A 14,316-nucleotide genomic window follows, 5' to 3' on the forward strand; every position below is an offset into this window, starting at 1 on the left:
ATCCTTATAGTCCGCACCTCCTACCCATGACAAACTCTACCCACATTTACTCACATGAGACCCCACCTACACATGGGGAACATCTCAGGCTCTTACATGCTTATGCATGGAGAGAATCTAGGTGTGCCAATTGGATTGGATTTGGTCCAATCTGATTTAGTCAGATTTGAGTCTATTATAAATGGATCAGGTTCAATCCAATTCAATGAATGTTTTGGACCATTTTGGATTGGGCCAATTTAATGTCTGGACTGTCTAATCTGTTCAAATATGTTTTAATTTAGATTAATTTTGACCCAAACCTGGTCCATTGACACTTATATTCTTATTTTTTATCAATGAATCGGATATTAGTTCAATCCAACCCAGTCCAATATAAATTCATTATGGATGGACCAAGTTTAATCCAATCCAATAAATACTTGGGGCCATTAAGTCTGGACTAGTCTAATTCAATATGTCTTGTTGGTCCATCTAATTCGTCCGAGTTGATATTGACTTGAACAGATCCAATCCAAAATCAGTCCATTGGCACCCCCTTAGAAGAGATGATCCTAATGCACAGAGACAGAGGTAGTAGTATTTCGTGGGTGGGTGTGGGTAGAGTTCTTAAAGATTGATCCTGAGTCGACGCATAAACACAACACACAGAAGTCAGAAGCTCTCCCAGTCCCAGACGGACTAATAGATACGCAATTTTGGTCGTAAGAAGGTGAATGAATCAAGATTTCAAGATGATAGTAAGGCAGGACAACAATGAATACAGGGTTTTTTCAAGGCACCCCGTATGATTAAATTAGCTCTTTAAATTAAAGCATCACTAACCGTCCACAGTGGTTCCTTCCCTTGGGTGAATCGCGTTTAGGATGTGTTTGGGTTGACATGGTGACTTTCAACAAAGGTCCATCTCTGAGCTCTCTCAATTCCATTTGTATTAAAAGGAAAACAAAGGAGTTTCTAACCTTTTTCTGTTCAACGGTGATAAAGAAGGAATTGGGATCTGCTCGTCACAGCCACATCCCACCCTGTTCTCAATGTGCAGCCAGGACATTCCCGTTTCTCTGATCAACACCAACCCAACCCTGTATTGGGAGCTCTCTCGATGTTCTCAATTTCAGTCGCCCTTCCCGTTTCTCTGATCCCATACCCGTTTTTGGTTTCATTCATGGCAAAAAAAACCAAAACGGTTTGGTTAAAATGATTCTTTCCATTTCTTAGGTGAGGTTTTTTTTTATCCTTCACACACACACGAGGATGACAATCGTAGATTTGGCAACTATCGAAACACCAAGAAGCCAGAAGGAAACTAATCAACAAAGAGAAGAAGAACCAACGAAAGAGTGGCATCTCCACGGAGTTTACTATACTAGGTTGAAGACTTTGGAGGGAATAAAAGGAAAAAGAAATATTTTTCTCAAGGGAAAAAAAAAAAAACAATTTTTACACCCAGAAAAAACAGAGAGAAAGAGAGTGGTATACTTAAGCCTTATCTCTTTTTGCTTTTCCTTTTCTCTTACAACTCTCCTCTAAAATCAAAAATCAAGAATCCAAAATCAAAATGAAGGTCTCCCTATGCCTGTATCCGCTACTTATTCTGAATCGCTTTCCATGCTACTCATGGCCTTCAATCCTCTTGGTCTCTGCATCAGAAAACAACACATAACCCAGATGCCAGGTGTTAACACTGTTTCTCCAAATCAAACCAAACAATCAAGAAAATATGGAGAGAGAGAGAGAGCAAAGGTCACCATGGTGTAAAAAAAGAAGAAAATAGATATCAAATTCATATAGATACCTTCTTAGATGTCTTCTTCTCTCTCACTTCGTATCTCTCTTGACAAAGATCGGAAAGCCATGCACCAGGGCTCACCAACTGCAGCAAATCCCCCAGACCCCCAGAAAGAGAAATCAGTGCCAGAATCAGAAAGATCAGAGGGGTGCCCTCTATCTAAGAGAAAGGCCTTCAACAGTTCTCTTGATCATTGAAACAAGGAGAAGCGATGGAGATGAGGACTTACGAGTATGGTCTTCTGGATATATTTCGCCCTTTTCTTGGGCCTCTGAGGAAGCTTACAACCCTTCATCTTCATGAAGTCCTCTTCTTTTTCTTTGCTCGAAAGCGAAATGAAGAGCTTTGGCCAGACAAACCCTCTGTCTTCCCCTGCATCCATTAAGATCTTCGCATTGTTGTCGTCGAACCCCAAAGATCCTCTCGTTGTGTAGTATCGGTCTTCCTTCTCCGGCGAAGATGACTTCCTATTCTCGCTTGCACTCGACGGAAGCGTCGCCAAATTTGAGTTCCTGAAATCAACCAGAACCAGGAAAAGGAGAGAGAGAGAGAGAGAGAGAGAAGATCAGTTTCATTTCTCCTCTTGATTTCTGACACCTTCTGCCTCCTCTTTCTTAAAATTCCTTTCTGGGTTTTCTTACCTGCTCATGGTATTGAGTTGCAGAGGAGGGGTTTCTTTGTCGACTCTCACGACACGGCGATCAACGCGAGTGGTGATCTTCCTCTTTATCACACCATTGCCCTTCCCCGTGCCGTCTTCACCTTTCACCTTCATACATCGAAGTCTCTTTCGGTTGCCCCACTGTAAGAGAAAATCTGTCTCCGGAGCTCTACCTGTTGCTTGATTCTTTGCTTCCTTCTCCATCTGTGCAACAATAAAAGGGAGATATTTTAACAACTTATCTGGTTTGCTCTGACGAACTCAATGGACCAAGAAAAAGGGGGGAAAGGACAAAGAGGAAAGAAGGGAAAAGTGAACTCCAAAGAAATCAAATCGCCCCATCTGCAGATAGAAATCTCCCTCACCTGAAGATCTGTGGATGTTAGAGAGGAATCCAAAGCAAATCCCCTTCAATTACCCTGCAATTCAAGGATTATAGAGAAGCCCCATTAATGGAATCCCTGGAGAACAAAAGGAACAATCTGTTCACAAGTTCCCAATCAGAAACCCAAACAAGGAAGAAGAAAGAAAACTTACAAGGAGAGAACTCCATTCCAGAGCAGCAAAGGCGAGATTTTTCTATTCTGGCAGAAAACGGAGAAGATTCCTTGAAAACAAGGGAAACCCAGAACGTTTCTCGCTAATTTTCTCTCTTTCCTCAGCTATGTCTCACTGTTGAGAAGCCAATCTCCCTCTCGTCTCTCTCTCTCTCTCTCTTCTTTTCTCCTCTGTTTGTCTGTCTCTCTCTACCTCTTTCAAACTTGTTCTCTGTTCTCTCTTTCTCTCTACCCCTCTTTTTGGTTTCTTCCCTTCTCCCCTGAGCCACTTTTCTCCCCCATTTTATTTACTATTAAAATAAAATAACTGAAAAATATAATGGCCGTTTGATTCAAATAGACGGCCAGATGCGTCTCCCTCCAACAGGCCTCGTCGCTTGAGCAACGGACGCTTTTATTTTCAAGACTTCTAGGCTTTTTCTCATGTGACATTGTGACCGCTCTCCTACGCTCCCCACACCCCCAACCAACAGAAAATCCTCTCTCTCTCTTTCGCTAGTCGGTAGTTCTCTCCCACTCCTCGTAGCTAACGCCGTTAACTTACAACGCTCTGACCACTATCTTCCTCCATGTCCATATGGTTGTAATTAGGGCTTTCAACGGGTCGTGTTATCCGATGGAACCGAACCGAATGGGTCATTATATTTATATATATATATATATATATATTAAATATAATATTTTAACAGGTTTATTATATTTGGGTTCATCGGGGTCTAAAATTAAGACTCGGTACGGTCTGATTCAGTTTCGGTTCCTTGATTCAATCCTGCCCGACTCAAGCCCAACCTATTATTACCAGCCTTGTAAGTTGTAATTGGTTTCGGCTATTAAAGGTGCAAGTCAAGTGGGTTGGGTTGGGTTTATGGTCAATGAAAGCTCAATTTTAAAATTTAGGCCGAAGGTTTGAGTTTGGATTGAGTCCGAGATCAAGTTTGATATTTGCAATTAAAACTTAGCGTGCACAGTAATTTGATGTACTTGGATTGGGTTCAGACTTGGGTAGGACTTGTATTGTATATATAGCTGAAATGAATTCGGACTACCTAAGGCCTAAAAAAACTTGATTTCTTAGGCCGAAATCCAGCTTGAGGATCGAAAATCCAAACCCAGCCTATATAAAATTCAAGCCCACCTGTTCTGCAATCGCAATCCAGACCACTCAATCAATGGGTCAAATTCTTGTTTGCTGGATTAGGGGTGTCAATTGGACTAGATTTGGTCAAATCCGACCCAGTCCAATATGAGTCCATTATAAATGGATCGGTCCAATTCAATGTTTGGATCGTCTAATCTATTCAAATTCATTTTGATTTAAATTGATTTCAACCCAAACTCGGTCCATTTGACAAATATATTCTTATTTTATACCAATGGACTAGATATTGGCTTAATCCAACCCAATCCAATATAAATTTGTTACGGATCAGGTCCAATCCAATCTAATAAATATATTAGACTGGATTGGTCAAATCCAATATGTCTTGTTGGTCAGTCAAATCTATCAAAATTGATTTTGGACTGAACAGGTCCGATCCAAAACCGGTCGATTGACACCCTTGTATCGGATGATTGATGATCTGATTTTGAGGTATATGCTAGGGGGATAGGGTGCATCTAGTCCTATTTTTATACGCTAGACCCGGTTAGAGGGTTAGTGGAGGTAACTGGTTAGGTTAACGGTATGCACGCCGGGCCAATTGGCATACAAAAAGATGGGTCAAATAATGCTTTGTTTACCCTTTACGCGCCCGCCGGCTGGACCAAGTTTGGTTGATTGGTTGTTCAGTGAAGTTTAAAGTCTAAAGCCTAAACAACCCAAGCGAAGAATTTTTCAGGTGGCAAGATGGTTTGGGTCCAAAAGGAACCACGTGTTCCTCTCGTCATTTTTGACAGGTGGCTTAACAGACGGAGTATCTTTTAGCCACATGGCAAAATATAGGTAAGGTTGGAAAGATCTAAATACACATTCAAACATAGCTAAAACTCTCATAAATCTAACATATATTAATAATACTAGATTTATCTAGGGTTGAAAGAAATATATTTAATACTAAATCGAACATGTAGATATCATTCAAAAAGTTTACTAGTAATGCATCAACCTATAGTCTAAGACATTATTTTATTTACTTTGCTGTTAAAATTCCCTTAAAAGTAGACAAGTCTTTAAAATAAAGAATTCTAAATGCAGCTTTATTTATTATTTGTTTGTTTGTTTGTTTCATAGGGATATCCTATTCTCCATCCCCTAACCCCCCAACCTTGGTGGGGATTTGATCCCATGTCTTTGCTACAAAAGAGATAGAGATCCTACCAAGTGATAGGGGTGAGTAAGAAAAATCGAAAAACCGAACCGAATTGAAAAATCGGTTGAAATTGAACTGAAAATCCAATTAATCAAACCAGTTAGTTTGGTATTTTTAAAACATCGAATGTACTAGTTTGGTTTAAGTTAACCAAGATAGAAAATCTGTGGTTAATCGAATTGACTGATATACTTATATTTCTATATATTTTATGTATATTTATGTATATTATATATATTTTAAATATACTTTATATTTTTTGTATATTATAGATTAATAAATATGCATATTTATAATATATTAATTATTATTTAAAATATAATATTATATGTTTCCGGTTTTTTATTGTATATTTATATATTTTTTTATAATATATATTATAAATATTAAAAAAAGCTATAAAACTGATGAACTAAACCAGTCAACTGGTTAATCAATTGCCTTCAGTTTGGTTTTGGTTATCGGTTTTTTAGAAACCGGTAACACGAGTTCGGTTTCCGGTTTTTTAGAAATTGGTAACACCAATTCGATTTCAAAAATATGCCTATGGTTTGATTAACTGTGAGCACCCCCTACTAATTGAACCACTATTATTAGTTTGTTAAGTATAAGACATTATATGGTTTTTTACAAATTACTACATGTATAAAGTTATTATTATTTTATTATTTATATAAGTTAAATCATTAATTAATAATTATAAAAATATATAAAATCAAAAACTGTATTAGATCCATGAGAATGTTGAATATATATAAATCCAAGAGTGCAAGATACACTATTCTATTTTAAGAGTTTTAGCGTTAATTCCTTGATGGATTTAAGTTCATCACGATTGTATAAAAAAGGGGGTTTAGCGTTCATTGATAGATCAATTGGTTTATATTTTATTATTTTTACTTTGGTATTTTACTATCAATTGGTTTATATATATATATATATATATATATATATATATATATATATATATTAAAACTGGTCCTGCCATGTTAGGAATTTTTGAAACAACCAATGAGATGCATTTTTCCAATAACCTAATTTATCTCTTCTCCTAAAATTACTCCTAAACTACCTCCCCCACTATCCCCCAATTTCTCCAAAATTATCTATACTTTCTATTTATCTTCTAAATTATCTCTAATTCCTATTTATCTCAAAATTATCTCTAATTTAGTAGAGAGTTTCTCTCCTAAATTATCTTTAATTCCTATTTATCCTCTCCCATACTTTTTATCTATATCTATCTAAAGAAAGTTTGGATTAAAAAATTTAAGAATTATTTAAATATTCTAACAAAATTATAAAATAACTTTAAAATATTTATTAAAAACACAAAAGATAATTTTATATTTTTATAAAATATATCACGAAATTACGTACTAACAATTTAAATTATGTTTTTCTGGATTATCAATTTAAATATATTTTTTAAATATTTAATAATATGTAATAGCTTTAAATAAATTAAATTGAAATAACAAAAAAATTTCAATATTTTATAGATTATTTAAATATTTAAATATTTAAATAATTAAATACTTATCATAACTAGATTTTAAATAGTTAAAATAACGAAATTATGTAATAAATTTAAAAAATTTCTTCGAAGTAGAAAAATAATTATAACATAATATTTAAATTAATAATAAATTTAATATATTACAAATTTAATAATAAAATTATGTAATCATAGTTTAAATTATGATTTTATGGAAAATTAAAATTAAATTCAATAAATAATTAATATTTTAAAATTTAAATATTTTACATATTATTTAAGTATTTAAATAGTTAAAATAAATAAATTATGTAATAAATTAAAAAAAATCTAAAAAGTAGAAAATTAATTATAACATAATATTGAAATTAATAATAATTTAATATTTTTACATAATATTGTAAATAATTAATTTCACTTATATCAAGTAATAATTCGAGAATATAACTTTCAAACAAATATTATTTATTAATAATAATTTTATACTCTTAATCTATATTTATTATATAATTATATATACTAAAATTAATATTTATTGTCTTTTGTGATAAATGTATTTTCAATACGTATGTATAAATATATTTTTTTAAGTTATTTAATAGAAAACTTTCAATAATTATTGGAGATTAAATTACTATTATTAAAATTTTTAAATTTAATTTATTGTACTTATTGTGTTTTTGTTATAATTTGTTGATTAATATTAAGTAGAGCTTAAACTATTATTTGAGATTATACTATTTATTGTCTAAGTTAATATATTTTTAGTACTTATTGTATTTTTGTAATTTCTGTAATTATTGTAGTTTTCATTATCAATATATTTTCAATAATTGTGTATTTTTGCTATAAATTTTCAATAATTATGGGAGATTAAACTATTGTTATTTATTAGATATAAGACTATTAATTTAGTTGAAATTATGAGTGTTCATGAGTTGGTTCTGTGCGGTGATAGGCTATTTGGCCAACCAAATTGACCTAGTCAGGTTAGAGAGTTGGCTAGCTGAAACCGACTAACCTTTTGTGAAAACCGACCCACTCAAGTTGTATTGGTTTGGGTCAATTTTTTGGTTTGGTTAGTATGTTCAAAAGATTTAAACTTAAAAATTTAATTTAATTTTAAAAATTACAGTGCGATTATTAAATAATAAATTTAAAAATTAGATTTATGATATAAAACATTTTAGACTAAGAAATATGGGAAAATTCCCACTTTTTCATATTAAAAATTATATTTAAAATATAAAATATTAATATAAATATCCATGGTTAGGTCGTTCGATTTTGGTCAGTTTACAAATAGCTAAAGTGGACTTTTTTTTGTATAAAATACCCTTAACACTTTTTTTATTCCAAAAATACCCTTAACACTTTTTTTTGTATAAAAAACAAAATTGAACAAATGTAGCCAATAAAGTGGTTGCCCATGTCTTATTAAGGGAAAAATGGTATTTTTATTTTTATTTTCTTTTGATTAAATTTATTTAAATGAACATTAGGGTCAACTCTGTCATTTTCCACTATCATCTAATGGAAGATTGATTAAATCCATTGCAAATTATAAGTGGTGGTTTTAGTAAAATACTAACTGTATGGTAGATTTTAGTAAATCCATAAAACTATAAGGGGTATTTTAGTGTATGACCCTTTTTTATTATTTAGCTTTCTTTTAATAAACCTCGTGCATCGCACGGGTCCCCGCTAGTATATATATTAAAGCTGGTCTTGCCATGTCAGCAGCCCTTTCCTTGCTTCAAACCCCCCTTCCCGATTTTCTATTTTTTTGAATTTTTTATTTTTTTACTTCCACATAATTACCCGTTGAACCAATAGTGCTTAACTATTTCTAACAACCATAAAGAAAGAGGATTTGCTTTTCTAATGTTTAGCCAAGTGGCATAACTTTCCCCCACTTCCTCCTAAATTGTCTCTAATTCCTATTTATCTCTTAAATTATATCTAACTCCAGTTTATCTCTTAAATTATCTCTAATTTAGTAGAGAGATTCTCTCCTAAACTATCTTTAATTCCTATTCATCCACTCCCCCACTTTTTATCTATATCTATCTAAATAAAGTTTCAATTAAAAAAATTCAGAACTATTTAAATGTTATAACGAAATTATATACAGATTTAAAATATCTATTCAAAACACAAAAAATCAGTAGATTTAAGAATATTCATATTATTAATAAATCAATATTTTTAAAAAATTCATCATGAAATTATGTAGTAACAATATAAATTAAAATTTTTTGAATTCTTCAATTTAAATATTATTCAAATAATAAAAATTTAACATTAAAAAATAAAACATTATTTAAATATTTCAATAACTAAAAATCTTAAAAAATATTAAAAATAGATATTAAAAATATTTAATATTACGTAATAACATCAAAATAAATAAAATTCAAATAATTACAAATTTTAAATATTTTACATATTATTTAAATATTTAACACGAAAAAATTTAAATAGTTAAAATAACGAAATTATGTAAGAAATTTAACAAAAAACTTAAAAGTAGAAAAATAATTATAATAGAATTCATAATATTCATATTAATAATAATTTAATATTTTAAAAAATTAATAACGAATTATGTAATAATAGTACAATTATAATTTTATGGATTATTAAATTCAATAAACAATTAATATTTTAAGAATATTTCAATAACTAAATAATATTGTAAATAAGTAATATCACTTATATCAATTAATAATTATAGAAAATAACTATCAACAAAATTATATCTATTAGTAATATTTTTACAATAATAGTGTATATTCATTGTATATTTATATATACTATAATTAATATTTATTTTATTTTATTTAGAAATTATTTATTGTATTTTATAAATATGCTTTCAATAATTATTTATAAATGTATTTTTTTGTTATTTAATAGAAAATTATCAATGATTATTGGAGATTAAAAAACTATTGTTTAACTTTTGAAATTTAATTTATCGTATTTATTGTATTTTTTTATAAATTTATTTTTAGTAATTATATATTTTTTATAATTTATAGATTAATACTTATTAGAGATTAAACTATTATTTAATATTACACTATTTATTGAGTAATTTTGTTTATTTTCAGTATGTATTATATTTTTGTAATTATTGTATTTTTATTATATATCTATTATATTTTCATTATAAACTTATTTTCAATGATTGTGTACGTTTGCCATAAATTTTCAAAAATTATTGGAGATTAAACTATTGTTATTTATTAGAGATTAGACTATAAATCTAGTTGAAATTAGGAGTGTTCAATCATTAGTTCAATTCAGTTGGAGGCTGTTTCGCCAACCAAATCGATCTGGTCAAGTTCGTAGTTTGTCACTCGAAACCAATTGACCCATAAATGAAAATCAACCAACCTGGGTTGTATCGATTTGGGTTTATTGTTTAACTTTCGCTTGACAAAGCATGGGTCCACATCACCATGCCTCTCCTTGCTCCATTATCCCCATCCTGTATTCTCTTTGACTTTCTCTCCTCTCCCCTTCCCACCACTCCCATTAAACCATGTCACCCAACTACCTAAAAATATTCATATAATCTCTCTCCAAAGGTATCTCATTTAAACCAATAGGAAAGTATCATGTTGCCCCACTCTCTAATCAATTCCTAAAATACATCCCCCCAATCTATATCCACTCTCTCTCATTTAAAATATTCATATTAATTAATAAATAGTTAAATACAGTTAATATTTAATCCCATCCATATTCAATGAGTATTAAATAGTGTTATTACCAAAAGTTAATAAATATGGTTAGTAAATTACCAAAAATTAAATATTCTTATTAGTACGATTATTAAATTATCAAAAATTAATAAATATTGTTATTAATTAACTCATTAACAACATTTTATAGAAATTGAAAACTTTTTAACTAATTTCTATAAAATTGATAATTATATTTAACAATTATCAAAAAGTATAAAATTTTAGTTATTGTTATTATTATAATTAATAACCAAATACAAATGGGGAACAAAATACTATAATGTTGGAAAATGAAATTACTAATTAATTTATATTGAAAAATAAAAGATAAATTAGTGTAATTTTGTTATTAAACTACGAAATAAAAATATATTTAATAACAATTTAAAAAAAAATCAATAAATCCCCTTAGTTACACAAATGTAATAAATTTTTCAAAAATTTTCATAAAACTACATTTTCGTAATATAACATTTTGAAATTAAAAGATATAAAGTATTTGAAAGTTTATTTAAAATACATTAAATAATTATTGAAAATTATTAGAATATTTTGGAAATTTATTACATTTTATAGATTTTGGAAAACCATTGAAAAATTATGTAATTTTCATTGCAAATTATTGAAAATTATTAAAGATAAATGACTGGGAAATGGAAAACTATAATTTGAACAAATAATTACACAAATTATTAAGATAAATTAGTACAATATTGGAAAAAGGAAATTATTGGTTAGTTTATATTAGAAATTATAACATAAATTTGTATAACTCTATAAGTAAACCATTTAAAAAGAAAATAAATTATTTAATAAAAATTTAAATAAATTTTCAAAATTATAGAAGTACAATAAAATTTCCAAAATTTTCATAGAATTATATTTTTGAATATTAAAGGCAATTTAGTATACTTTTAGAAATTTACCATGTGGTTGATACTGAATATATCCTTTTGATCATTTTCTATCATCAAATTGAATATTGGGTTGACGAGGACATTGTTTTCAAAATTGGATCAAACTAGATGGTTAGACCGGAAAACATGGGAACCGGACACCGTTTCACCTCAAAACTGTTTTTTTCCAAAAACTGTTTATTTGGTTAGCAAGTTGCTGACCTGGGCAGTCGAATTGTCAAACTGGACAACAGTTTTTGGCCTTTTTTTTGTTTTTCTAATTTTTTATTTTTTTGTTAGAGCGAGTCATCCATTTGGACCGAGCAGTTAGATTGTTTGACCCTAGAACGGTTCCTTATCCGGTCCAATTTTAAAAACTTTGGATGGGGAGTGGGTGCCTTGCCTTGAGCTTGGCTTGGTGTGTGGCATGGCATGGCCAAAGGCCTGGCCCATGGACCAACTTGACCCACGGCATGGCACAGGCCTGTGCGGGCTCGAGCCATGGGCCGTGCTGAACCGACCCCTCAAATTATCCTAGAGGAGGGAGGCACGGCTCGGGACGCCTCGTGGGCTAGCACGACACGAATCGCATTGCCACATGCGGGTCGTGTCGTGCCGACCCTACACAACCCAATTTACACCTCTACTTGAACCCGCCCAATATTGGGGACGGGGTAGGGAAATTCGAGGATTCTCCATCCTTGATTAGGAGTGGGGTGCCTTCCCCTTGAATTCGCCCAACATTGTGGAGTGGTTACCTTGCCCTGAACCCGCATGACACTGGGGACGGGGTGGGGATGTGGTAAAGTGTCTTAACTATGGGACAAGGAAAGGGATGGGGTGCCCTGCCCTGAACCCACCCCGTTGTCATTCCTATATAATTGTTAAATATTAGTGGAACTAATAAAAAATGTTAGCTTTTATAATTATTTTTATTTATTTAAAATTAATCAAAATTTCATTTGAAATAACAAAAAGAATAAAAATTACAACAAATTATTAATAAAACTAAATTTATTAAAAAATATTTGTTCATATTCAATTAACAATAATTATTTTCTATAAATCAACATTAAATGAAAAATAAAATTATTAAATCTTTTGGATTTTCCCGTGCATCGCACGGGTCCCTGCTAGTAACTTCTTAAAAGTTATTAATGCAAAATAAGAGCCACATTCAAGAGGGTTGAAGCTTTGATTGAGCTACTTTCACTCGGTTTTTAGGGTTTTCCTTCTTTTTCCTTTCTTTTCTTTCATTTTCTTTCAAACCAAATACACTGTATATTAGAAAAGAAACTAAAAGAAGCGGAAAACCATATTTTTGTGCTCCTGTTTGGGAGGGCTTTTGTGCAGCCACTTCTAACTTTACAAGGGGACCCAGATGGAAAGCCTAGAAACTATTTTGGGTAAAATAACTTAGGAAACCCAAACGGATACCACTTCATTCCACCCATATCACAAGCTAGTCTTCATGGAGATGATATGTTACACCTTCTATCAAATTATATCAACATTTCAAGCATTGCTAATATGCTTTTATGGATGCTTAGCATCATTTTTGGATTCCAATTGGAAAGAAAGTGTCATATTGTGGCTTGGTTTTTTTTACCTTCCAATCGGATCGGGTTTCCTCTTTACAAAATTGGTTCTCACACCGCCCTCACAACATTTTGCAGCCATGCATTCGGAACATTTTCGTGTTTATATGTTCTGGTTCATGGGAATAGGGGTGGCAATTTTCCCCATCCCTGATAGAGACACCACTTCCCTAATCCAATGGGGTCAGGGTGGGGATTGAGGTCCCCACCTTGCCCTACCCCATCCCTAATTATATATGTATATGTGTGTTTGTGTGTGTGTGTATGTATGTATATATATATATATATATATATATATTAAATGTTATTTATATTAAATATATATTATTATATTATTTAAATACATTATTTATAATTTATTTATTTTAAGTAAATTTATTTTTAAAATAAAAACTATTATCTAAAAAAATTAAGGGGATTCGAGTCCCCACAGAGAACCCATTCCCATTCGGGATTGGGGATGGAGGACAAATAAAAGCCCCGTTTGGCGTGTCTTTCCACACGGTCTTTCAGTTGTTTACAAGTCGGGCAGACCACAACTTTCCATTTGGTTCGTAATAGATCTAGCTGCTAAAAGTCAATGCGTCGAAAAAACACGAGAAGCCCATTTTGGACTAATTTCGGGAATCTCCAAATGGAGCTTTTCACGTCTTTCTCGCTTTATTCGTGCATGGAAAGACATGAAAAGACGTGTGGTAGCCAAACTAGCTTCGGGTTGCTCAGATCTTCATACAAAAGCTCAATGTGTCTTTTGACTATCAGAACTATCAAAAGATCTTCCCAAAAAGACTTGCTAAATGGCCCCAAATTTTATCTCCGACGAGGATCAGGGATGGGGATAGGGGTTAATTTCAGAATTGGGGTCGGGGATGGAGAATATGATCCCCACCCCGTTGTCATTCCTAAAAGGGAAGATGTTTCTGGTACATGGCTGAAAGTGTTGTAAGGATGGTGTGAGGACCAAATTGGGATTCCCTTCTAAAAGAACCTGAAAGGTATTGTACTATTGTAATTGAAAAGTTTGACCCCAATCCTATAGGATGACACTGAAAACGGTTTCTTATTTTAAAAAGAAAAAGTACTTTTTCTTCTTCCTTTTTTATTTTTTTTTTAAATTTTCAATAAACAAGCCATCTTCCTGAACAGAATGCCTCTCTTTCTAACCATTTGAACACCAAACAGCTCTTAATAAACATAAAAAAAACGTAGAAACAACCCACGAGAATCCCCTAGTTAATTTGCAAATTTGCATG

General features: G+C 31.4%; 1 protein-coding gene across 2 annotated transcripts; it reads right to left on the reverse strand.

The window, feature by feature from the left end:
* Positions 1–1,387: 1,387 nt before the first annotated feature.
* LOC104611141 (uncharacterized) lies at positions 1,388–3,268 on the reverse strand. Of its 2 annotated transcripts, none has more exons than XM_010278071.3 (6): positions 2,988–3,268; positions 2,816–2,869; positions 2,431–2,654; positions 2,019–2,301; positions 1,796–1,873; positions 1,388–1,640 (listed from the first exon to the last, which is right to left on the reverse strand). In XM_010278071.3, exons 3-6 carry the CDS (start codon positions 2,652–2,654, stop codon positions 1,590–1,592), a joined length of 636 nt encoding a protein of 211 aa, XP_010276373.1. In that variant the 5' UTR covers positions 2,816–2,869; positions 2,988–3,268; the 3' UTR covers positions 1,388–1,589. The 2 variants fall into 2 exon arrangements, with proteins under 2 accessions (XP_010276373.1, XP_010276374.1); XM_010278072.3 differs by having other exon boundaries at positions 2,816–2,911; positions 2,988–3,242.
* Positions 3,269–14,316: the final 11,048 nt, after the last annotated feature.

Source organism: Nelumbo nucifera, chromosome 2 (assembly GCF_055504915.1).
Source record: "Nelumbo nucifera cultivar China Antique chromosome 2, China Antique-T2T, whole genome shotgun sequence".
In the NCBI taxonomy this organism is placed as follows: domain Eukaryota; kingdom Viridiplantae; phylum Streptophyta; class Magnoliopsida; order Proteales; family Nelumbonaceae; genus Nelumbo; species Nelumbo nucifera.